This window comes from Schistocerca americana, chromosome 4 (genome assembly GCF_021461395.2).
Source record: "Schistocerca americana isolate TAMUIC-IGC-003095 chromosome 4, iqSchAmer2.1, whole genome shotgun sequence".
NCBI classification, from domain to species: Eukaryota; Metazoa; Arthropoda; class Insecta; order Orthoptera; family Acrididae; genus Schistocerca; species Schistocerca americana.
Genome location: NC_060122.1, coordinates 710,603,281 through 710,627,322, shown reverse-complemented (window position 1 = coordinate 710,627,322; position 24,042 = coordinate 710,603,281). Strand labels below are relative to the sequence as shown.

General features: G+C 45.3%; 1 protein-coding gene across 1 annotated transcript in view; it reads left to right on the top strand.

The window, feature by feature from the left end:
* Positions 1 to 24,042, top strand: part of LOC124612602 (protein amnionless) — a 117,909-nt gene that overhangs the window by 21,533 nt on the left and 72,334 nt on the right. Inside the window, exon 3 of the mRNA XM_047140892.1 lies at positions 16,270 to 16,487. Within this exon, the coding sequence (XP_046996848.1) occupies positions 16,270 to 16,487 (218 nt within the window). The remainder of the gene's footprint in view (positions 1 to 16,269; positions 16,488 to 24,042) is intronic.

Genomic DNA, 24,042 nt, shown 5'->3' with positions numbered 1-24,042 from the left:
GCGTTAGGTCTGGAACAGGACAAGGAAATTAGAATTTAGAAAAACGGACGTAGCTGGTGGAATACTTAACTTTAATCCATTAATGATGAGCGTCGCTCTTCACTGTACATGATTCAGTATCAGTAGTAACTGGTAATGGCGCCTTGCTAGGTCGTAGCAAATGACGTAGCTGAAGGCTTGCTAACTATCGTCTCGGCAAATGAGAGCGTATTTTGTCAGTGAACCATCACTAGCAAAGTCAGTTGTACAACTGGGCGAGGGCTAGTAAGTCTCTCTAGACCTGCCGTGTGGCGGCGCTCGGTCTGCAATCACTGATAGTGGCGACACGCGGGTCTGACGTATACTAACGGACCGCGGCCGATTTAAAGGCTACCACCTAGCAAGTGTGGTGTCTGGCGGTGACACCACATTCTTCCCCCGCAAATCGGCGTACGGTTGTGGCATAAGTGGCATAAGGCTTCCGCCCGCCATGGGGAGGACTCCATGTTGACGTATGCGACGAGGTGGGGAGCCTAACAACAGGCGAGGCTGTGCCACCCGCACCCTGCCATTCGGACCGCGGGGAGCTAGGAAACGCCTGAAAACCTGCTCCAGGGTGCACGCCAACATGCGGTGTATGCGCGCGCAGAGAGACAGGAGGGGCCGAAGGGTCGACCTTCATCGGGCCGGGGCACCCGACGGGCGAAGACGACATACGGTCCGGAGCGGGCAAGAGTTCCATGTCGGAGGACAACTGGTCACGGGAAGCGATCGTCGGCGCGTGACCCAGGGAGGCGCCCGGCGGTTGCAGCGACGCGTCCACTGCGGGCGTCGCCGGCGGGAGAACAGGCGGCGGCGGCGGCGGCGGCTGCGGCGGCGCGTCGCCATGGGGCAGAATGGAAGGCAGCGTTGGCAACACCTGGGGCCGAGGCGAGCCAGTAGATGGGTCCCCAGGGCGCTGACCGTACGGCACCGTCGCTGAAAGCAGACGGGGAGCGGCAGATCCCGTGCGACGACAGAGGCGCAGCTGATTGAGATGCCGACGCACCTCACCAGAGGCCCCCAAAACCAGATACATAGCGCGGCCGAGGCAGCGAAGAATGCGCCCTTCGAGCCAACGCCGTGAACCTCGATAGTGGCGTTAGTAGACAACGTCGCCTGGGGCAAAAGCAGGTGTCTGCCGCTGCACAGGAACCTGATGCCGCGGATGTAGCAAAGACATCAAGGTTCGATGAGGACGACCGTGGAGCAACCCAGCTGGCGAGCGACCATCTCGGGGCTGAGAGCGATACGAGGACAAAAAGATCAACAACGCGTCCTCCCGAGAATGCGACTCTTTCAACATCTGTGACTTGAAAGTCCTGACCAATCGTTGAGCGGCACCGTTTGACTGTGGCGAAAACGGCGCGGACATCAGATGTTGAATACCATTGGCCTTACAGAATGACTGAAATTCTGCGGACATGAATTGTGGGCCATGTCGGAAACAATAGTCTGTGGAAGACCTTCAATGCAAAAGATAGTAGATAACGCTTGGATGGTGGCAGATGACGTCGTGGAAGACATCCGGACAACAAAAGGAAAATTACTAAATGAATCTACCACAACCAACCATCGAGCATTCCAGAATGGACCAGCAAAATCGATGTGTAAGCGTTGCCAAGGGGAAGTTGCTTTTGGCCATGCAAAGAATTTCCACGGTGGTGCCGATTGTTGTTCGGCACACACCATGCAAGAAGAGCACATATTCGTAATCTCCTGCATCGATTCTGAACCAAGTACAATGCTGACGAGCAAGTTGTTTCGTTCTCACTATATCCCAATGTCCTTGGTGGAGAAGCTGTAAGACAGAGGACTGTAACGAACGTGGGACCACGACCCTGGATTGATCATTATCAGAACGCAACAGCAAAACACCAAGTCGTACAAAAAGTCTCTCCTGGTGAGCAAAAAATCGGCGAACCAACGCATCCCCGATCCGTGACTTTGACAAGGGCCATTGCGTAGCAACAAAACGCAGAACGGTAGCAAGGACAGGGTCGGCAGCTGTGGCTGTAGCTACACGACGAAAATCAATTTGGAAGCGATTCGACCACGTCATCGGTTTCCGAATCAATGAACATGCAAGCAAGTTCGGAGTAATCGAATGCTCTATCCTCAGCAACAAGCAAACGGGACAACGCATCGGCGTTTCCGTGCTTAGCAGTGGACCGATACAAGATATCGTAGCGGTACTGCGAGAGGAAAATAGACCAGCGAATGAATTTCTGCGCTGTACGTGGAGGTAAAGGCTTGGTCGGATGAAAAAGCGATGTCAAAGGTTTGTGGTCTGTGATGATGGTAAAGTGACGACCATACAAGAAATCATGAAACTTTGTAACACCAAATACGAGAGCCAATGCTTCTTTCTATATCTGTGAATAATTTCTTTGCGCAGACGAGAGCAATTTGGACGCAAAGGCAATAGGGCAATCGTGCGATCCATCTTTATGCGCAAGCACAGCACCGATCCCGAAATCCGATGCATCCACCATCAACAAAAGGGGCTTCAGGGGATCGAATGGCGTAAGGCAAGTATTGGAAAGCAACGCCGATTTCAACTGGCGAAAGGTGCGTTCGCATTTCGTCGTCCAGACGAACGGAACACCTTTACGGCGTAAGCGATGAAACGGAGCTGAAATGGAAGAGGCATGTTGAACATATCTGTGATAATTGGTAATTTTTACCAGCACACTCTGTAGCTGCTTCAAATTCTGCGGCGAAGGCAAGTCTTGTATGGCACGGAGGTGCTCGGGACTGGGATGTATGCCTTGGGCATTGAGTACATGTCCCAGGTAGGGCAAGTCACGAGCAAAAAACACACTTTTGTCCTTCCGCAAGCGAAGACCATTTTGTCGCAAGACCTGAAATAAGGTTCTGAGATTGGCTAAATGTTCTTCTTCCGTCTTTCCAGAGATCACAATATCGTCCAGATAGTTTGCTGCAGTAGGGACCGATGCACAAACAGTTTGTAGATATTGCTGAAACAATGCAGGGGCGGATGCACACCCGAATGGCAGTCGTTTGAATCGATACAAACCAAGATGCATGTTAACCACCAAAACGCGCTGGGATTCTTCGTCCACCGGTATTTGCAAGTACGCATCTGCTAGGTCCAACTTCGAAAAATATTTACCCAGGCACAGTTTGTCAAAAAGCTCTTCCAGGCAGGGTAAAGGAAAAGTTGCAGTCACTAGTTGTGGACTCACTGTTGCCTTGAAGGCCACACAAAGTCTCAATTGTCCCTACGGTTTTGGCAAAATTACTAAGGGTGATGCCCAGAGAGAAGCCTGCACACATTCAATTACACCTTGTGATTCCAAATCGTGTAATGTTTTTGCGACCTCATCACGCAATGCGTGGGGAACATTGCGCGTTCTGAAAAATTTCGGTTGCGCATTTACTTTCAGTTCCAAATGTGCTTTATAGTTCTTAGCGCAACTGAGGCCCGGCGCACAAATGCAGATTCTTCACATAGGCGAGAAACACTGTCGGAAGGCACAGTCTGGTTCACTGATAGGACCTGATTTATTATAGACAAGTTAAACAACTGAAATAAATCGAAACCAAACAAGTTCACTGCAGAAGAAGAATGAAGGACGTAAAATGACACAAGTTTTGTTTGTCCCTTGTATGTTGCAAGAAGGCTGCACTGTCCTAACACAGGGATCTCTGGACCTGCATAGCTAGATAACTTAACATTTGCGGCACGCAACGGAGGTGTGCCCAGCAGTTTGTAAGTGTCTTGATTGATCAATGAAACTGCTGCCCCGGTATCGAGCCGGAATGGTATCACTTTGCCGTTAATGTCCAAGTCCACAAAAAGTTTATTGCCCTGCTGACGACAAGAGCGACTGTCTCGTGCAACGTGAACTGACACTGGAACAAAATCACTTGCGACTTGACGGGAGTTACGGCGATGTCGACGCACACTATTTGTGGGACGAACACAGTCACTGTTAGAGAGAGAGTGGCACTGGGCGGAGTGGAATGGACTATATGAATTTCCATGGGCGAAGTTTCATGAGCCTGAGTATCCTTGGTTCGATTCCGATTCCGGCGTGAAGCAAAGGGCCTGGAATGGTTTTGAGTGTCCAGTCTGAGCTTTTTCTGGCAAACACTTTGAACATGTCCTTCTTTATTACAGTAAAAGCAAATAGCTTGGCGTGACGGCAATTCTCACGCGCATGTCTAGTAGCACACCGTGGGCATGATTTTAGCACTGCATTTGCTTGCCGGCGCGGTACACGTGGCTGAGAGCCTGGTGGCAGCGGCGCGGCCGGCCGCGAGGGCTGTTTACTGTACCGTGCAGCTCACCCGGCGGGATGGTTAACCTGACACATGGGTGGCGAAGTTGCAAAAGATTCCTGAGCAAAGTCAAGTGCGTCCTGCCGATCCAATATGTCCTTCACTTGTTGAAGGGAGGGATTGACTAGTTTCAAAATCTATTCCCTTATACGAACATCAGAAACGTTCTGTGCAATTGCATCACGTACCATAGTATCTGAATAAGGGAGTCCACATTGACACTCAAAAGCACAATCCCTAGTAAGGCCTTGCAAGGTTGCAACCCACTCCCGATTAGTCTGACCTGCCGTATGTTTTGTACGAAAGAAGGTATACCATTTGGCAACTACATTGACTGATTCTTTTAAATATGCATCTAATGCAGACAAAATTTCGTCGTAGGACAGAGTTGCTACGTCGCGTCGGGGAAATAATTTGACTATCACATGGTATGTGTTCACCCCTACTGAGGACAACAAAAAAGGCTGCCGCTCGTTACCTGAATTCTGTAGGCGGCGAGATGGAATCCAAATTGGCGTGACCACTCCGTCCAGCTTTCCAGTGCAGCATCAAAAGGACGAAAAGTTGGTGCAACTGCGTGTTGTGGCTGCGTTAGCGGTGGAGCGGCGTGCATCGCACGCTGACCCTGGACGAGCTGTCCAAGGGCATCCAGTAAGGCCTGCGTCAGCTGGTTCTGTAAGCGATAAAATTCGGACAGTACATCTGGAGATGGTGGCGAAGCCATTACACAAGTAAATCAGGGCAGTATAGTTAAGAACGCGGTATTGCCTCGTCGCCAATGTTGTGGGTTGGCAGGAGAGCCAACACCGTGTTACTAGAGGAAGCCGAAAGGCACGCGCTTTAGCTTACACAGGCTGGCGTTAGGTCTGGAACAGGACAAGGAAATTAGAATTTAGAAAAACGGACGTAGCTGGTGGAATACTTAACTTTAATCCATTAATGATGAGCGTCGCTCTTCACTGTACATGATTCAGTATCTGTAGTAACTGGTAATGGCGCCTTGCTAGGTCGTAGCAAATGACGTAGCTGAAGGCTATGCTAACTATCGTCTTGGCAAATGAGAGAGTATTTTGTCAGTGAACTATCGCTAGCAAAGTCAGTTGTACAACTGGGCGAGTGCTAGTAAGTCTCTCTAGACCTGCCGTGTGGCGGCGCTCGGTCTGCAATCACTGATAGTGGCGACACGCGGGTCCGACGTATGCTAACGTACCGCGGCCGATTTAAAGGCTACCACCTAGCAAGTGTGGTGTCTGGCGGTGACACCACATTGTACTCTTGATAAAAGGAAATATTTTAATACAGGATGATAAAAACCAACTGCGTTTAACAAAAATGTGAACGAATATTCCGTGAATGGGTTTCCAAGTTCTATAATGGATCGAAGGATGACCTATGCCATATCACATCTATAATCTAGGTTTAAATTAAGTTTCATAAAAGAGAAAACTATCAAAAATGGTCTACAGTGACCCTCAATTATCTTTAACTACTTATTTAATTTGTCTTAAATTACAGTGGTTGATGTGGTTTCTTAGTAATTATATAACAGAAAAATCATCGCGTTTCAGTTTTTCACTTCAAGTAGCAAATGTGAATACCATGAAGTTTAATTGACGATCGACACTAGTATTACGTAAAAAGGGGATGTAACAGATGAGACTTCTGCAGTTCTGAATGGAGCCTTATGCAATCTTATGCGGCATTGCGTGCGTTCATTACCTTGTCGGTGGCTAGGCAGCGTCAGGGATGGCAGGCGGCGCACCTCCACACATCTCACCGTCTCGGTAGCAACTCTCTCGAACTTATCCTTACTACTGTTTACCGAAGTTGGTTTAAGAAAAAGGTATCTGGCTGTGTTGTCAACTGACCAATCAGCGTCTCAATGTTAACCTTAAGCTCCGCCTACTAAAATTCTGTCTATTCAATGAGAAACGTTATACTTTTCGTGGTGGGGCAATGTTTTTAATGTTTGCTACATAACAGAGACGTGTATAGTCTCACATTAAAACTTGCAGCTGGTGTGACCCTTTTAGTGTTATCGTAAGATCTATAATGTTCTTCTGGAGGGCTCTATCTTTTAACATGGGCTGGGGGATGGACCTCCCGGCGGTCAGCCGGCGATGTGGGTGTCCCATTGTCCCGCTCTTATCGTAGGGCCTTATAGCCTACATGGCTCTGCTCTCGGCTTCTGTTCTCGTTTCTCCCCTCGGAACTGTGTCTGTTTAACGGTGGGAAGGTATGACATACATTTAGGCATTCTTGTGTTAGTCTGTGGTATTCCATTTGCTCACTCGTTGATTATATTACTTTGGTTAATTTAATGTCAGGATTTATTCAGAGCTATGTGACATATTGCCGGATTTGCTATCATGTCAGGGTTTTCATGGAAGGTATTGGATTTGCCTGACACCATACAATTAGATCGATGGTCACAGGTAAATGCCTGCTTTAACCATGCACCACACTATGGGCGTGGGCCATCGGGGCAGTATTATGCTATGGGTGACATTCACCTCGACTTCCACGGGACCTGCGGTAGTAATCCAAGCCACCATCATTCATTCATGTCTTCCCAGACGGCGATGGCATCTTCCAGCAGGATAACTACCTCTGTCAAAAGGCCTGTATTTTGCTACGGTACTTCGTGGAGCGTAATATCGGACTGACATTGATGTCTTGACCACCAAATGCACCTGATCTGAACACAGTGGTTTACATCTGGAACGCTATTAGGCACCATGTCAGCAACCACGAGGCACTGGCACGTAATTTATACGAATTATGTGACGTGTGCATAGACATTTTGTGCCACATACCTTCGAAAATCTACTAAGGACTTTTCGAATCGATGGCACACGGAATCGTTAATATATTGCTTTCCAAAAATAGATCAACTCTCTGTTATGCAGTGGTCATAACACACACACACACACACACACATACATTCAAAATCAGTGCCATAACACACGCGATGAACAAGTGAGTAACGACATTAACATGACACATCTCAATGAGAGTATTGCCAGAAGTGTCAGACACATTTCGCCACATTTTGAGTAAGTGCATGCAAGGTGCAGTAGTAAGCGGAAATTTATGAAGAACTGAGTAAAATCAATGCACTAAATTGTAGCTGTTTGGGACACCAACCAGGGACACGGAAAATGTAAGTACAGAAACGTACATAACCTCTAACCTCGAAACAGCTCTCCACAAATACGCAATAATTTTCCTTCATGGCTAGTTTGCAGATGACATGCTGTCAAAAAAATTACGAAAACGAGCACTAAAATCGATGTTTAATAACATAGTTCAATTAGCGATGTAATTGTAAGGTGAGTGTCCAAACAAAGCGAAGCAAATTGCAAATATTGTATTTCTTAGGCCTACAGTAGTTAAATTATTACAAATGTGATATTATACTTTACAGAAAATAAAAATTTAACCCACAGAAGATGACACATTGGCGTCAAAACATGCCTGGGGAAATATAAAAATAAACTAATTGTGTTTGCATAAGGCTGGTTCCCAAAATAACCCAGTTTTTGGATGTGTGATGGCTGGAGAAACATGTGACTCTCTTCCTCGCAGAACTGAGGCCTTTATCATGGCTAGAGTCAGTGATAGACGTATTAGCGCAAGGTCTTCTAGGGTGAATACTCTTTTGCCTCGTGCGTCGGTCGACTTTCCGACAAGAGAGATCATATTGTCTTGCTGGCAAGTTAGATGGTAAGTAAACCGTAAACCTGAAAATGGTCTTTATTGAAAAGTGTGGCCATTCCCTTATAGTTCAAAAAATCTGTGGTCATCAGTCCCCTAGAACTTAGAACTACTTAAACCTAACTAACCTAAGGGCATCATACACATCCATACCCGAGGCAGGATTCGAACCTGCGACCGTAGCAGTCGGGCAGTTCCGAACTGAAGCGCCTAGAACCGCTTGGCCACCGCGGCCGCAGTGGTAACACCGATTCCCGTCAGATCACCGAAGTTAAGCGCTGTCGGGCTGGGCTGCACTTGGATAGGTGACCATCCAGCCTGCCAAGCGTTGTTGGCAAGCGGAGTGCAATCAGCCCTTATGAGCCAAACTGAGGAGCTACTTGATCGCGAAAGTAGCGGCTCCGGTCTCGTAAACTGACATACGGCCAGGAGAGTGGCGTGATGACCACGTGCTCCTCCATTTCCGCATCCAGTGACGCCTGTGGGCTGAGGATGACATGGCGGCCGGCCGGTGCCGTTAGACCTTCATGGCCTGTTCGGGCGGAGTTAGTGTATCTTCGCCTGTGGTAGGTTGCAACGTTATCACATCCGTTCGCTTTGTGCTTTTGGTATGTAAGGATGGCCATGCTACTCTCTGTTTATACCATAGAAGAATTCGTTTTTAGTGGTTTGAAGGTGTACCAGAAGCGGTAATTCATAGAAGACTTTCAGCAGAATACGGGTACAATGTAATGTCACAGCAAATTGTTTACCAGTGGACTGAAGGGTTCTAAAGTGGTCGAACGAGAGTGAAGGAAGAGGAAAACTACAGCCTCAACTGACGACAACACTGCGTAAGTCCGTGACTTAATCCTAAATAACAGACGAGACACTGCTGATGATGTGGCAAACAATATGCAGATTAGTCATGGTTGTGCATATGAAATCACGCATATCAGACTTTCACAAAGTCTGTGCGATATGGGTTCCAAAACAACTCGATGAAGAGCACAAGCGTAACGATGAAAATCTTTCAGCACTTACTAGAATATCATGCTAACCAAGATGAAACGTTTCTGAAAAAGAGTCATCACATGGACTCATCACATCGAACCAGAAAGCAAGCGCAAGAGCATGAAAGGGAAACAGTCGGAATCTCAAGTCAAACAGAAATTCACGAGTCAACCTTCTGAAGGAAAAGTGATGCTCGCAGTTTTTGGACCTCAAAAGGGGCACTCCTGGAACGTTAACTGGAAAAGGGGTCATTAGTCAAATGGTTCAAATGGCTCTGAGCACTATGGAACTTAAAATATGAGGTCATCAGTCCCCTAGAACTACTTAAACCTAACTAACCTAAGGACATCACACACATACATGCTCGAGGCAGGATTCGAACTTGCGACCGTAGCGGTCGCGCGGTTCTAGACTGAAGCGCCTAGAAGCGCTCGGCCACTCCGGCCGGCTGTCATTAGTCAACGTTGAACGTTATAGTGAAATACTTTTAAACAAGTTGAAACCTTCAATTCGCAATAAACACAGAAATCCGTTGGCGGAAGGCGTCCTTTTGTTACATGACAATGCGCGTCCGCATTCCACCGCCCACTCCGTTTAAATTCTTCAGACGCTGAGTTGCGAGGTGTTGAAGCATCTTGTATTCGGTCAAGATATGGTCCCGTCGGTTTACCATCAGTTCGGTTCACTTAAAGATGTTTTAAGGGTCGTCGATTCAGCTTCGATGGACATGTGAAGAAAGCGTTGCATACTTGGCTTGTTGCGCATTCGAAAAGTTTTTTTGCAGAGGGCTTCGGAAAGCTTGTGCAACGATGGGTCAACTGCATTGAAAAGCGGGGTGACTATTAGAGTAATGGCATCAATAAAACTGCGTAATCTGGGTGTAATAAATTATAAAAATCGGTTACAGATACTTATTGACTTACCCCTGTCGCTCGTAAACAGCAGGGTCAAAAATTTCGAGTGGTTAAATTTCCTGTCTCTCAAAATTAATTATGGGCAGGCCACGTCTTTAAGATCTACCTTTTAAATTTTAATTATGAGCAAAGTTATGTTCATAACGCGAAATTACGGCCCTGGGTACAGATCCTAAAGCAGGGAATTTGCATAAAAGCTTAGTCTGATTGACGCTATCTGACCGGAGTTACAATTATTTGCGTATGGTATAATGTGACTGAAAGTATCTGTCTGAAAACTGGTTGACTGCGTATAACTTAATGTAAGTGAAAGCAGCAAACAGAAACACTGATTAGTTAAGTACTCAAATTTATTCAAAAACACCTCTATAAAAACAACATCAAATTCAACAACGAAAAATGTGACAATTTTGTTTATCGAAATTCATGTGGAAGGTTAATTGGATAGCCTCCGGCATCTTTGTATTTACTGCTTGTCCACTTGAGAATTTACACTCTAATAAAGTACAACGATAATTGTAATCTTTGCAAATTCCTGACTGAAAGTTGTTGACTATTCCCAGAAGTTCACACAGTCATACTAGTGCGATGAACCTGAGACAGGCGATTGTCCAGGCTTTCAGAAATGCGAAATCGAATTAAGCTAGCCTGCGGCAGCTGCGTTTTATGCTCATCGTAAATGGACAGTGGTGCACAGAGCTGTACGCAGCAGATGTGTTGGCCCCTTCGAGAAGGCGTTGTCATCAGCATCTTGTAGCAACTGGTAGATGTTGCGGGCTCAACCGCGATGCAGTGGCAAGTCGATCTGTCCTCTATTGCTACTGTACCCGGATTCTATGTGGACACTTCCTCGATCAAAGCACAAGTCGATGCGGACACCTTCACGTCCTAACGTCAAGTCGATGGGGACACCTCCGTGATCAAACCCGAAGTGTCTTTCTTGTGGCACTCAGTTACATCCTGCTGATTTCTTACCGCGAAAGCTTGTCAGTTGGCAATAGCAGAATTAAGAAGCACTGAGGGGCCAGTCGCGAGGTTTCCCTCCAACTATAGAAACCCCACAAAGTAGCTCGTCTCCTTCAGACGCCTATCACAACGTGAAAATCTCCCCTACTGCCAAAAACACTGACTTCAGTGCTGCGCTCTTGACGTCACACGCAATTACATGAATTGCGCCTTTTCCCACCTACGCTGTTTGCCTCGCAAATAAGGCTTGAGAAATTAAGAAAGAGCCGCTATGAGCCTAGACTTAGTTCCCTGTAGTCCACGCTTTCCACAAGCGAGAGATGGTCACCATCAAGGTGGTCCGCAAACAAGGAAAGGCGTCCCCGGGTCCTGCAGTCGGCGCCACACTGTTCTCAAAAAATGGTTCAAATGGCTCTGAGCACTATGGGACTTAACATCTGAGGTCATCAGTACCCTAGAACTTAGAACTACTTAAACCTAACTAACCTAAGGACATCACACACATCCATGCCCGAGGTAGGATTAGAACCTACGACCATAGCAATCGCGCGGTTCCGGACTGCAGCGCCTAGAACCGCGTGACCACCACGGTCGGCACACTGTTCTCAAGCTGGACCTTGGGCTGTGCAGCAGTATATGTGGATGAAAGCTTTCTGCCCACTGGGGTGGTAGAGCCGGCCTCAGTTCTAAGAATCCACCACCTGGGTCGTCGGTCTTTGGTCGTAGCGTTCCCTGCTCGCCCGTCTCAAATACAACACACTACACAGAGTTAACATTAATAGAATCGACAAACTGCAGGGACGGAATCCTGGCTGGAAACGGAGGGAAAAAAGTCCTATGGACAAGTGTCCGGAAATGCATCGTTGCTATGGTAGATGGCGCCGATAAATGAAAGTTGCTCTGACCAAGTGCCTTGTGTTCCTCGTGTGTTGCAGGCTGTGTGATTGGTGCAGCGTATTGTAAGCAGTAGAATAGTCCAGTGTTCGTGTCGGCAACAAGCCGAGATGGTGTTTGTGTACGGTCAAGCAGAAACGGTCGAGAGGCAGCACAGCTACACCAAAACAAGTGACCCCCACAAACACAAACCACATCACACACCATTTCAAACCCTTTTTGGGCGTTTGTGTTCGGGTCCTTTCAGACTGATGAACGCGCAGGGAGGTGGCGGACTGTTCGAACAGCAGATTCAAAGGTCTGTGTTCTACGGATATTGAGACGAATTCTAGCACAAACTCGTAGCACGTGGCCCACCAACATAGTGTAAGCGAAACTGCGATTATGTGTATCCTTCATGACAACTGCTACTATCCTATCGCCTGCAACGAGTGCAAGGATCGTCAGCAGGGGATTTCTCTCTACGGGAAGGATTTTGTCGATTGTTTTTGCACCGGTACGATTTGTTGTCATTGCATGCACACCGTTGTAACCTCCCAACAGAAAAATTCCGAAACCTCCCAACAGTAAAAATATAGTTATTTATATCATTCACATTCAGCGTAACCTCCCAATAAATAATTCGGTAACCTACCAATAATACAATGTGACTAATCTCTCAATAAAATTGCGGCTCACGTATAACCTTTCAATAATTGACTGTGAATCTAAACTGGTAAATTTTGGACGTCAGGAGTGCTGCGTCATGGCCCTGAAAGATCATACTGAATAAATTGAAAATTCTTACCTCAATAAGGTCGCCGGATAACGCGTATATATCTGCTCCTATAAGAAATTTTTTTGCTACAGCCCAGTGCAATGCTGGCCGACAGATTTGTCATATATAAAAAGAAACAACTGAATTTCCTTTACAATAATCGGGATGACCATGGATTGGAGAAATTAATAAATTCATTAATTGAGATGTATGATCGTCAAAAGTTAATTTTTATAAGAAAGATTATTATTAAGAAATTTTTTTAAAACATTTACATGGGACTTTATATAACAATAGTACATATTCGCGAGGCTGCTTTTACCTTATAGTACATCACTCAGGCACCGCCATCGCTCCCCACGACCGGCCGATCCAACTCCATACACACATCTTCTAGCTACTTCTTACTCCTACTGCCACACAGTTCCTACTGCAGCCAACACTGCTCTTTGGTTTGAGATTCTCTTATAGCTTACATATCGCAGGCAGCGCGTGAGCAATCCATCGAAATTACATCTGCTCGAGTGCGCTAGCAACAAATTCCTTAGTCATGGAACTCTTACACCGTCCATTTCCGGACAAATGTTTGTTTTTCCTCAATTTCCAGCCAGAAAGCCGTCCCTGCAGTTTGTCGTTTTTATTAATGTTCGCCCTAATATTGGCAAGCACACTAAAAACATTCACAAATCAGTGACCCTGTCACCGTGTTAATAAAGGAAGGAAATGAAAATTACACAGAGCACCTTGCTGCCAGTCACTGTGATTCCACATCATCAGTAAAACGTTCCCACTCCGATTTGCCCTGTTGTCAGTCTCTGAATCTGAAAATCACACTCTAATTTTGATGAAAATGGCTTTGCCATTCTTAATTTTTCAGTTTTGCTATTAGATTCGTTATCAGCAAGGTTAGGATCACAGTTATAATGACTTCTGGTCACGTTTGTTTTGAGGTTTTCGCATATTTTCGCAATTGAGGGGTTTGGCGCAAGAAGGAGGCAGCTCCACTTTTTGGCTCTATTGAGTTGAACATTCTATCACATACAAAAAAAAAGTCCCTTCGTTTGGTGCAAGAAAGAGGCAGCCCCACCCACTAGTTTCAGAGAAATCCAACAGCTGGAGCTGCCTGTACTCCGAGTTTTCATAAAAAAAGAGGCAGCTCCGGGAGCTGCCTCGTTCTTCCCCCAAACAATAGCAGGGAGGTTGTGTTACGTATTGTTCAGCAGACCGGTGTAAACATCGCGCGTTCTCTCTGAGGGATATTTTTTATCAGGTTTACGATCTGTTTTGTGACTTCATCGTCATTTGATTTCACGGTTTCTGTCAGTATGAGTGAATCAGAAGAGGAAGGAGCGTTTCTTCAGAAAACTACTAGCCTGGTGGAGATGAGATTTCTACTGATACAGAAGAAGATTCAAGAAACAGAGACGTAGTTCTTGGACCACTGAAGAGGAGAAAAGCGTCGCGCAAGGAACAATGGGAACGGAACATAAGAAAACACCGGAAGGTTGGCGGAAAGAACTACAAGAGCACTAGTGGAAAAAACATGCCTATCCGGACTACAGGTAATGATTGCAGTTGCAAATACAAGTGTTTTACTAAATTTGACGTTGAAGCAAGGCATCGTATTATTAATGCTTTTAATGGCCTAACGACTAAGCATACCCAAGATGTGTATTTGGTTGGTTGCATTCAAGTTTTACCTGTTAAAAGAAATAGGCCAAAAAGTGGAACAGGAAAGCCCAGGGCGTTTTCAAATGTTTTATACTGTTCGAGTCGGTGAAACATCGCAAAGCAACTTTCTTTTGACGGATCTATCACACCAAAACCAGGTGGTAGGGGAAAACATAATACAAGACCCAACAAATTTCCAAATGAAACTGTGCAAAAGGTCCATTGTCACATTGACAGTTTTCCTAGGCGAGAATCGCATTACAGTCGACGAGACAATGGCAATAGACAATACTTGCCTGCCGACCTCACTAACAAAGCAACGCATCCTTTGTACATGGAGAAGCACTCTGAATCTCCAGTAGAATATGATTTTTACTTTTGGTACTTCAAGACACACTTTAACATCCGATTCGGGCACCCAAAATAGGACACGTGTCAAAAGTGTGACAACATACAAAAGGAACTAGTAGAATATGATTTTTACTTTTGGTACTTCAAGACACACTTTAACATCCAATTCGGGAACCCAAAATAGGACACGTGTCAAAAGTGTGACAACATACAAAAGGAACTCAGTGCCTCTCCTATCTCAGATGAGAGACGTAAGGAGCTCCAGGATGCCAAGCTACTTCATCCAAGTCGGGCGGATTCATTTTATCAAGATATTAAAGACAAGATGGCACTTGCACAGTGTAATAATGACACCGAGATGTTGTGCTTCGACTACCAACAAAATATGCCTCTCCCCGAAGTTCCTTCTGGGGACGCATTTTATAAACGGCAGTTGTGGGTCTATAACTTTGCGATTTCGTCTGATAAGACTGGAAAACATCATTTTTATCTCCATGATGAAACCATCGGAAAAAATACGCCCAATGAGCCAATAAGTTTTATACATCTAAAAGATTATATCAAAATACTTTACCTATTTTCCGATAACTGTGTCTCACAAAATAAAAATCATTCGTTAACGCAGTACCTGTTTTACCTTGTGCAAAGTGGCCGCTTTGTGAAGATCGTTCATCGATTCCCAGAACCGGGCCACAACTTTATGCCATGCGACAGAGCGTTCGGTAATATAGAAATGTGTTTGAGGGAGATGGAAAGAGTTTTTCTTCCAGTGGACTGTGCTCGCATTATCAGAAGAACCAATGCCAAATTTCATGTGACTCAAGTGGACCAGAGATTTATTTTCCACTTTGTTGACACGCTGAAGAAATTTTTTGTAAAGGACCGTTACGTATCATTATCGAACAAGAAAAGAGGAAAATATTTAATCACTAAGTACAAAATATTCCTTTATGAACAGCCATAAATCAGTTAAGGGATTATTCAATGCAGTGCGACCGTAGGGATGACTGTCTTCGACAGTGCGCAAATTTGCAACCAAGGACCTGCTAGTCTCATGACAATGGATCACCTTCATCAAGCTTATGATTGTCTCCTCCCACTTAAAGGCCAAAAGTTTAAAGATGTAAAAGAGCTGGCCAGAAACTATGTTGGGCAAAACGAAATGTGTTTTCACGACCAGTTGACGTCAAATGCTTCAAACGATCCTGATGTGACTGAGGGGGAGCTAGAAGACTGAAGAAGAACTGTAGAATTAATGTATTACGCCAATAATGTTATACTTCCTTTATTAATAAATGTCTTTTAAGCTGAAATATGGTTAATTGTGAAGAAAATGTTCCTACAAAGAGTTTTTCATTCACTTTGGAGCAAAACGGCGGCAGCTCCAAAATTCAAAACTCTATTGCACGTACCTGAGTGCATGCGTTTGTGTGTATTCTCGTCAGCAGTATTAGATACACCATAGCGTAAAACAAGGTTGACAATTTTTTCGTTTTGGTGAAAACTGAGTTTTTAAAACTTTTTTTTAATTTGCCACAAACTGGAAAAAGTGGAGCTACCTCCTTCTTACACCAAACCCTTCAGTTATGGTCCATTGCGGAACTTGCTGGATCCACCTGAGAGTGTAGCCTCTGTTGCTGTTTGGCAGTTAGTGTTTATCGTCAGTCGTTTCGGTGGCAGACGTGGTGTTCTCGCGGGTGGAGGCGGCGGCGTGGCTGGACGAGAAGAGCTGGAGGCAGGAGGCGAGCGTGGCGGCGGCGCTGGAGGCGGGTGCGCTGCCGCACCTGGAGCGCGTGCCGTGCATGCTGGAGCGCGCCGTCTTCCCCGCGGGCAGCAGCTTCCTCGTGCGCCTGCCGGAGGTGCCCGTCGGCGTCGGCGTCCTGGAGATCGACGGCGAGGTGAGCACGGGGGCCAGCTCCCCACTCCCCGTCCTCACACTCGCGCTATTAAGTTCTCCGGCGCGCTGGAGGCAAACAGTACACTGTGTCCGGAATAAATCTTCCAGCCGAGTGCGCACTATTTGGGAACTTCCTGGCAGATCGAAACTGTGTGCCGGACTGGAACTCGAACCCAGAGCGCACCCTTTCGTGAGCTACAGTGTTAATGACTCAGCTATCTAGGCTCTGAGGGAGGGCTGTGAATTGCATCTGGGTAGCTCAATCGGAAAGACCGAGCGTGCGAAGGGTACGATTCTCGGTTCGAGTCTCGATTCGACCGATAATTGCGATTTGCCAGCAAGTTCCCAAACAGGGAAAATTCTGTTACAGAATGGAAGACTGCCACATAGGCAAGTACATAGATAATAAGGCCGGTATGCATCGTAAGTGATATGAATAGTGGCGGTCATCGGGGAGAGTGTTCCACATGGTCGCACGATTACCCATTTCCGTAATTGGGCCTGTCTCACACGAACGACGAAGCACTGATATGATGCAGCTTGTATCAGCGAGGATACCTTTCCTGGTAGATTCGTGCTTTCGCTCGGCCACTACCATATGCCGGTGCGTATGTAAAGACCATGTCCGGCCTTTTACTGTTTGGTAGACTAGGCTTCACAACATAGACTCTCATAGCTGCTTTCTGGAGTGCTGTCAATACGTCATCGATTCTATTTCCCCAGTCTGAATCACCTTCCTTAGTATTGCTCCAGTGTGTGGGACCCATACCAAATAGGAGCACTCCGTCTTCAGCCCACGATTGGTCTACCGGGACCCTCCGACCGCCGTGTCATCCTCAGTGGAGGATGCGGATAGGAGGGGCGTGGGGTCAGCACACCGCTCTCCCGCTCGTTATGATGCTTTTCTGTGACCGGAACCGCTACTATTCGGTCGAGTATCTCCTCAATTGGCATCACGAGACTGAGTGCACCCCGTAAAATGGCAACAGCACATGGTGTCCTGGATGGTCACCCATCCAAGTGCCGACAGCGCTTAACTTCGGTGATCTCACGGGAACCGGTGTATTCACTGCGGGAAGGCCGTTGCCCATATCAAATAAGACTAACAGGATTTAATTGAGATCGGAGTTGTCTGACGTTCGGGAATCTTGTGGTCAGAGTAGAGGAGCGTTGTTTCTCGTGATAATTCCGTGGTGTCCACATATCCCCCTCCCCCCCCCCCCCCCCTACATGGTCCCCCACAATTACAGATATATTTCAAAGTGATGAATCTAGGAATACATTACAACCCCTTCCAAACGTTTTCATAAGGATCGCGAAGACAAGATTAGACGAATTACAGCATACACGGAGGCATTTAAGCTCTCACTCTTCACGCTATCCGTACTTGAATGGAATGGGAAAAGTCTGTAGTAACTGGTACAATATGACATAGCCTCTGCCATACGCTTTACGGAGGTCTGCAGAATACAGATGTAGATGTGTAGTAGAGACTTCTCCTCTCCTCACATTGCATCAAATGCCACCATGACATTATCAATAAATTCTGTTAAATCAGTTTTCTGCCATCAAAAGGTATATAAAAAAAGTACTGCGGCTTATTTCGCACTGACTATAGTAATTTCTACGAAACTGCGTTTGCTACTTGTTGGCGAAGAGGAATTTTAGATACTTTTAAATTTAACAACTCTTAATGATTTCTTACTTTCTGTATTCTTCTTGACTGGGCGCTGCTCAACGTTGTCTCTACGCGGAACGCTCGAACGGCTGCTAGCGTGTGCGCTTAGTAGACTGGTCGGCACCGCGGCATATAGTAGTCCTTTGACGCTCCACATCGTTCCGCGTAGTCTCCCGTTAAGGTAGTTAATTTAGCGTTTCCTTCCACTTTATCTGATAGTGATTCGGATTCCTTCGTCTTTTTTAATTTTATATCGTTTCAATATTAATTCTTCACTTCACCAAAACCCCACATCCCTGTGACCATTTTTTCAACTATTGTGACCCTCTGCTGCGAATCACTATGTTGTTGTTGTTGTGGTCTTCAGTCCTGAGACTGGTTTGATGCAGCTCTCCATGCTACTCTATCCTGTGCAAGCTTCTTCATCTCCCAGTACCTACTGCAACCTACATCATTCTGAATCTGTTTAGTGTATTCATCTCTTAGTCTCCCTCTACGATTTTTACCCTCCACGCTGCCCTCCAATGCTAAACTGGTGATCCATTGATGGCTTAGAACATGTCCTACCAACCGATCCCTTCTTCTAGTCAAGTTGTGCCACAAACTCCTCCTCTCCCCAATTCTGTTCACTACCTCCTCATTAGTTATGTGATCTACCCATCTAATCTTCAGTATTCTTCTGTAGCACCACATCTCGAAAGCTTCTATTCTCTTCTTATCCAAACTATTTATCGTCCATGTTTCACTTCCATACATGGCTACACTCCATACAAATACTCTCAGAAACGACTTCCTGACGCATAAATATATACTCGATGTTAACAAATTTCTCTTCTTCAGAAACGGTTTCCTTGCCATTGACAGTCTACATTTTATATCCTCTCTACTTCGACCATCGTCAGTTATTTTGCTACCCAAATAGCAAAACTCCTTTACTACTTTAAGTGTTTCATTTCCTAATCTAATTCCCCCAGCATCACCCGACTTAATTCGACTACATTCCATTACCCTCGTTTTGCTTTTGTTGATGTTCATCTTATATTCTACTTTCAAGACACTGTTCATTCCGTTCAGCTGCTCTTCCAAGTCCTTTGCTGTCTCTGACAGAATTACAATGTCATCGGCAGGCCTCAAAGTTTTTATTTCTTCTCCGTGGATTTTAATATCTACTCCGAATTTTTCTTTTGTTTCCTTTACTGCTTGCTCAATATACAGATTGAATAACATCGGGGAGAGGCTACAACCCTGTCTCACTCCCTTCCCAACCACTGCTTCCCTTTCATGTCCCTCGATTTCTATAACTGCCATCTGGTTTCTGTACAAATTGTAAATAGCCTTTCGCTCCCTGTATTTTACCCCTGCCACCTTCAGAATTTGAAAGAGTGTATTCCAGTCAACATTGTCAAAAGCTTTCTCTAAGTCTACAAATGCTAGAAACGTAGGTTTGCCTTTCCTTAATCTATCTTCTAAGATAAGTCTTAGGGTCAGTATTGCCTCACGTGTTCCAATATTTCTACGGAATCCAAACTGATCTTCCCCGAGGTCGGCTTCTACCAGTTTTTCCATTCGTCTGTAAAGAATTCGTGTTAGCATTTTGCATTCATGACTTATTAAACTGATAGTTCGGTAATTTTCACATCTGTAAACACCTGCTTTCTTTGGGATTGGAATTATTATATTCTTGTTCGCCTGTCTTATACATCTTGCTCACCACATGGTAGACTTTTGTCAGGACTGGCTCTCCCAAGGCTGTCAGTAGTTCTAATTGAATGTTGTCTACTCCCGCGGCCTTGTTTCGACTCAGGTCTTTCAATGCTCTGTCAAACTCTTCACGCAGTATCACATCTCCCATTTCAACCTCATCTACATCCTCTTCCATTTCCATAATATTGTCCTCGAGAACATCGCCCTTGTGTAGACCCTCTATATACTCCTTCCACCTTTCTGCTTTCCCTTCTTTGCTTACAACTGGGTTTCCATCTGAGCTTATGTTATACTACACTTAGTATAGGTTTATGATTGGGCAGCAGTGTTCTGGAGGATAGTACTTCAGTCAAGTCTTCGGTGATGAGATTAAGTGGAGAGTTTCCTCTTACTGAAATGCTTGATTTTATTAGGTGTAATGGCTTCTGCAGACCTTGGTATCACACTTTTATTCAAGTAAGCAATTAATACTTGAATATACCTCTTTCAATGTCAGACTAGCTCTAATGTAAAGTACTTCTTCAGAGAAAGTGCAATTTCTTTTCTCTAGAATATATTTCTCGATTTGTCAGAGCAAGCAAACTTTATTACTGACGTGTATGAAGACAGACAGCATAAATGCCTCTTATCTGTATTAAGTCAAACTCTAACTCGGGTATCTTTTCAGAACCGGGGGTGACTGGCAACTCATTCTGAATATAATTCAGAAATTCTCAGTGATGGGAAGTTTTAAGTAATTAACTTCGATCTTCGACAAAATCCTGTCTACAATTCAAAGGGATTCCAGTTTTAATGAGTATTGGAGACTTTTATACATACCGTCTGTCTGTAACCTGATTTCCTATCTCGTACCACGAATTAAGTGTCAGCTGAATTCTCGTCGTCTTCCTCAGTGGTGATGTTGGTACTGGGAGGCTTCCCATAAGCCTTCTCAAAACGCTCTCTCCCTGTTGCGTGCAGATCATTTTTTAATGGAGTGATTTGGTGGCAATGTTTAACGGTAACGTACACTGTTCTTGAGTTCCCTGTGCTTCTCCCCTCTGAGTTAGACAAGTTTTTGAGGTGGGAGTACCCTCGATTAATTATGACAGTATTAACTGTGGTATGTGTGAGGATCCTCTTTCCACTAGGCTCAGAGAAATTACCTACCTGGAGGGCAACCGATTCCAGTTTTACTTGGAATGCTTTTGTCTCGAGTTATAGTTCACTTGGTTCCGGCTGTCCTAGTGCTCCCTGTTTCCTTACAGACTCCAGTTTCATATTACTCATAGGTTCAGTAAAGCTGGGGTCATTATATGTAAAAATTAAGAAAACATCTTGGACTGAAAAATTCCGTTTTGACTCTTAAAGGTCTTTACAGTTACAAAGCCGCAGCAAATAAATTCCATGAAATGAATGAATGACTGAAAATAGCCTGTGTTGTCCCATTGAGGGACATTACATAGTGAATAAAAGCTTGAAAATAGTAATACAAAGTAACAGTCACAGTAAGAATCAATATTTTGGAAATTATAACAAACTGCATATCAAAAAGTGAAGTTTATGAGAGATTTACAGGGTGTTAGGTTTGTAAGTGCAGATGTTTCTATTGATGGCTGAGGACAGTGTACTGAACAACGTTACATGAATATTTACTTAATTTGCAGACTAATAATGTTTTTAGGTTGGCACAGTCATGTGTTGATTTGTGGATGCGTGGACTCCAGATGGATTGTCTACACTGACAGATGTAGTCCACTTTACATCGCAGTTACGACCGTGTAAAAAACATCAAATAGTAAATTATGTATCTGGGGGAAGACTGTAAGAGGCGGAGAAAAAACAACTTACACATTAAAGTGGGTACATGTTAAGGTACCAATTATCACAGTAACTGTGCCTGTACCCCTAACAACCAATATATCAACCATTTTCAGTTTCAAAATTTTTGTGATATACGAGGATTGCTTATCACTTTTACTGTTTAACTGTGCACTAGAAGATAGACGTAAATGTCTCAAACATAGACCTCAATATTTAGAATATTAAACGAATCATTGCAGGAAGGGACTCAGTTGGAACCGAGGTAACAGGCTTTTGCTGTAGTTTTACAACATATTCTGGATGAAATCATTTTAATAAGTCTTTTAAAAAGAAATAATCAACAGTACAAACTTAGAATTTCAACTACAATACAAAGTACATGTCGAATATACACCGATGGAAAAAGAATCGCAACACCAAGCAGTTGTGCGACATGAACGAAAGTTAGTAGAAGTGTGTTTACATTTGAAAGATGACGTCCATTCAAATTTCGCGTCAATCACGTAAGTGGCGCTAATAGCGCCACTGCGAGGGTGCAAAATCAAGTTTACTTTAAATACACGCTGTAACCGGTCGTGAACTTCAGTTATCTTTCAGAGTGGACGTGGTAGGCTGACGTTAGTCAAAAATGCCTTATAGGCGACAAAGTCGTCATTTCCAGCACCTCACTGACTTTGAACAAAGTTGTGTAATACGGCTGCGAGAAGTTGGATATTTCTTCTGCGATATTGCAGAAAGACTTCGCAGGAATGTAGCCACTGTACATGATTACTGGCTGCAGCGATCACGAGAATGTATGGTCGCAAGAAGACTGGGCTCGGGATGGCCACGTGGCAGCACGGAGAGACAAATACCTCTGGCGCATCGTACTGCGTCTGTAGCATCAATCTGAGCAGCAGCTGGCACCGCAGTGACACAAAGAACTGTCACATCTGTTGCTTCAGGGACAGCTCCGAGCCAGGCGCCCCGTAGTGTGCATTCCACTGACCCCAAACCACCGCCATTTGCGACTAAAGTGGTGTCAAGGGAGAGCTCATTGGATGGCAGAGTGGAGGTCTGTTGTTTTTTTCTAATGAAAGCTGTATCTGTCCCAGTGACAGTGACGGCCATTTGTTGGGAAGGAGGAGGCCAGCTGAGTGTGTGCAACCAACCTATCTACATCCAGAATGATATTTTCACTCTGCAGCGGAGTGTGCGCTGATATGAAACTTCCTGGCAGATTAAAACTGTGTGCCGGACCGAGTCTCGAACTCGGGACCTTTGCCTTTCGCGGGCAAGTGCTCTACCAACTGAGTTACCCAAGCACGACTCACGCCCCGTTGCTTGGGTAGCCCAGTTGGTAGAGCACTTTCCCGCGAAAGGCAAAGGTCCCGAGTTCGAGTCTCGGTCCGGCACACAGTTTTAATCTGCCAGGAAGTTTCATATGAGCGCACACTCCGCTGCAGAGTGAAAATCTCATTCTGGAAACATCCCCCAGGCTGTGGCTAAGCCATGTCTCCGCAATATCCTTTCTTTCAGGAGTGCTAGTCCTGCAAGGTTCGAAGGAGAGCTTCTGTAAAGTTTGGAAGGTAGGAGACGAGGTACTGGCGGAAGTAAAGCTGTGATGACGGGGCGTGAGTCGTGCTTGGGCAGCTCAGTTGGTAGAGCACTTGCCCGCGAACGGCAGAGGTGCCGACTTCGAGTCTCGGTCCGGCACACAGTTTTAATCTTCCAGGAAGTTTCAACCTATCTGCATGCTAGACACTGGCTGTGATTTCAGTTGACAGCAAGAGCACTCTGGTGGTTATTCCGCGCACTCTGACTGCAAATCTATAAGTCAAGATGATGATTCGACCTGTTGTGCTGCCATTTATGGACAGCTTTCCCGGGACGCTCGCCCACATACCACTGTCGCAACCCAACGTGCTCTACAGTGTGCAGACGTGTTGCCTCGGCCTGCTCGATCACCAGATCTGTCTCCAATCAAGCACATATGGGACATCATCTGGGGACAACTGCAGCGTCATCCACAACCAGCAGTAACCGTCCCTATACTGACCGACCGAGTGCAACAGACATTGAACTCCATCACACAAATTGACATCTCGCAGCTGTACAACACAATGCATGCACGTTTGCGTGGTTGCGTTCAACATTCTGACGGTTACACCTGTTATTAATGTACCAGCATTTCACATTTGCAATTACTTATCTCGCGCTTACATTAACCTGTTATCTTGTAATGTTAATTAGTTAAATATGTTACCTAGACAAATGTTTTCCCGAAAGTTCATCACTCTACGTTGATTATTTTTTGATGTTACGATCTTTTTTTCCGTCAGTACACATAAAAATGCACTTAACCAAGCTACAGTGCAATGAAACTGCCGCC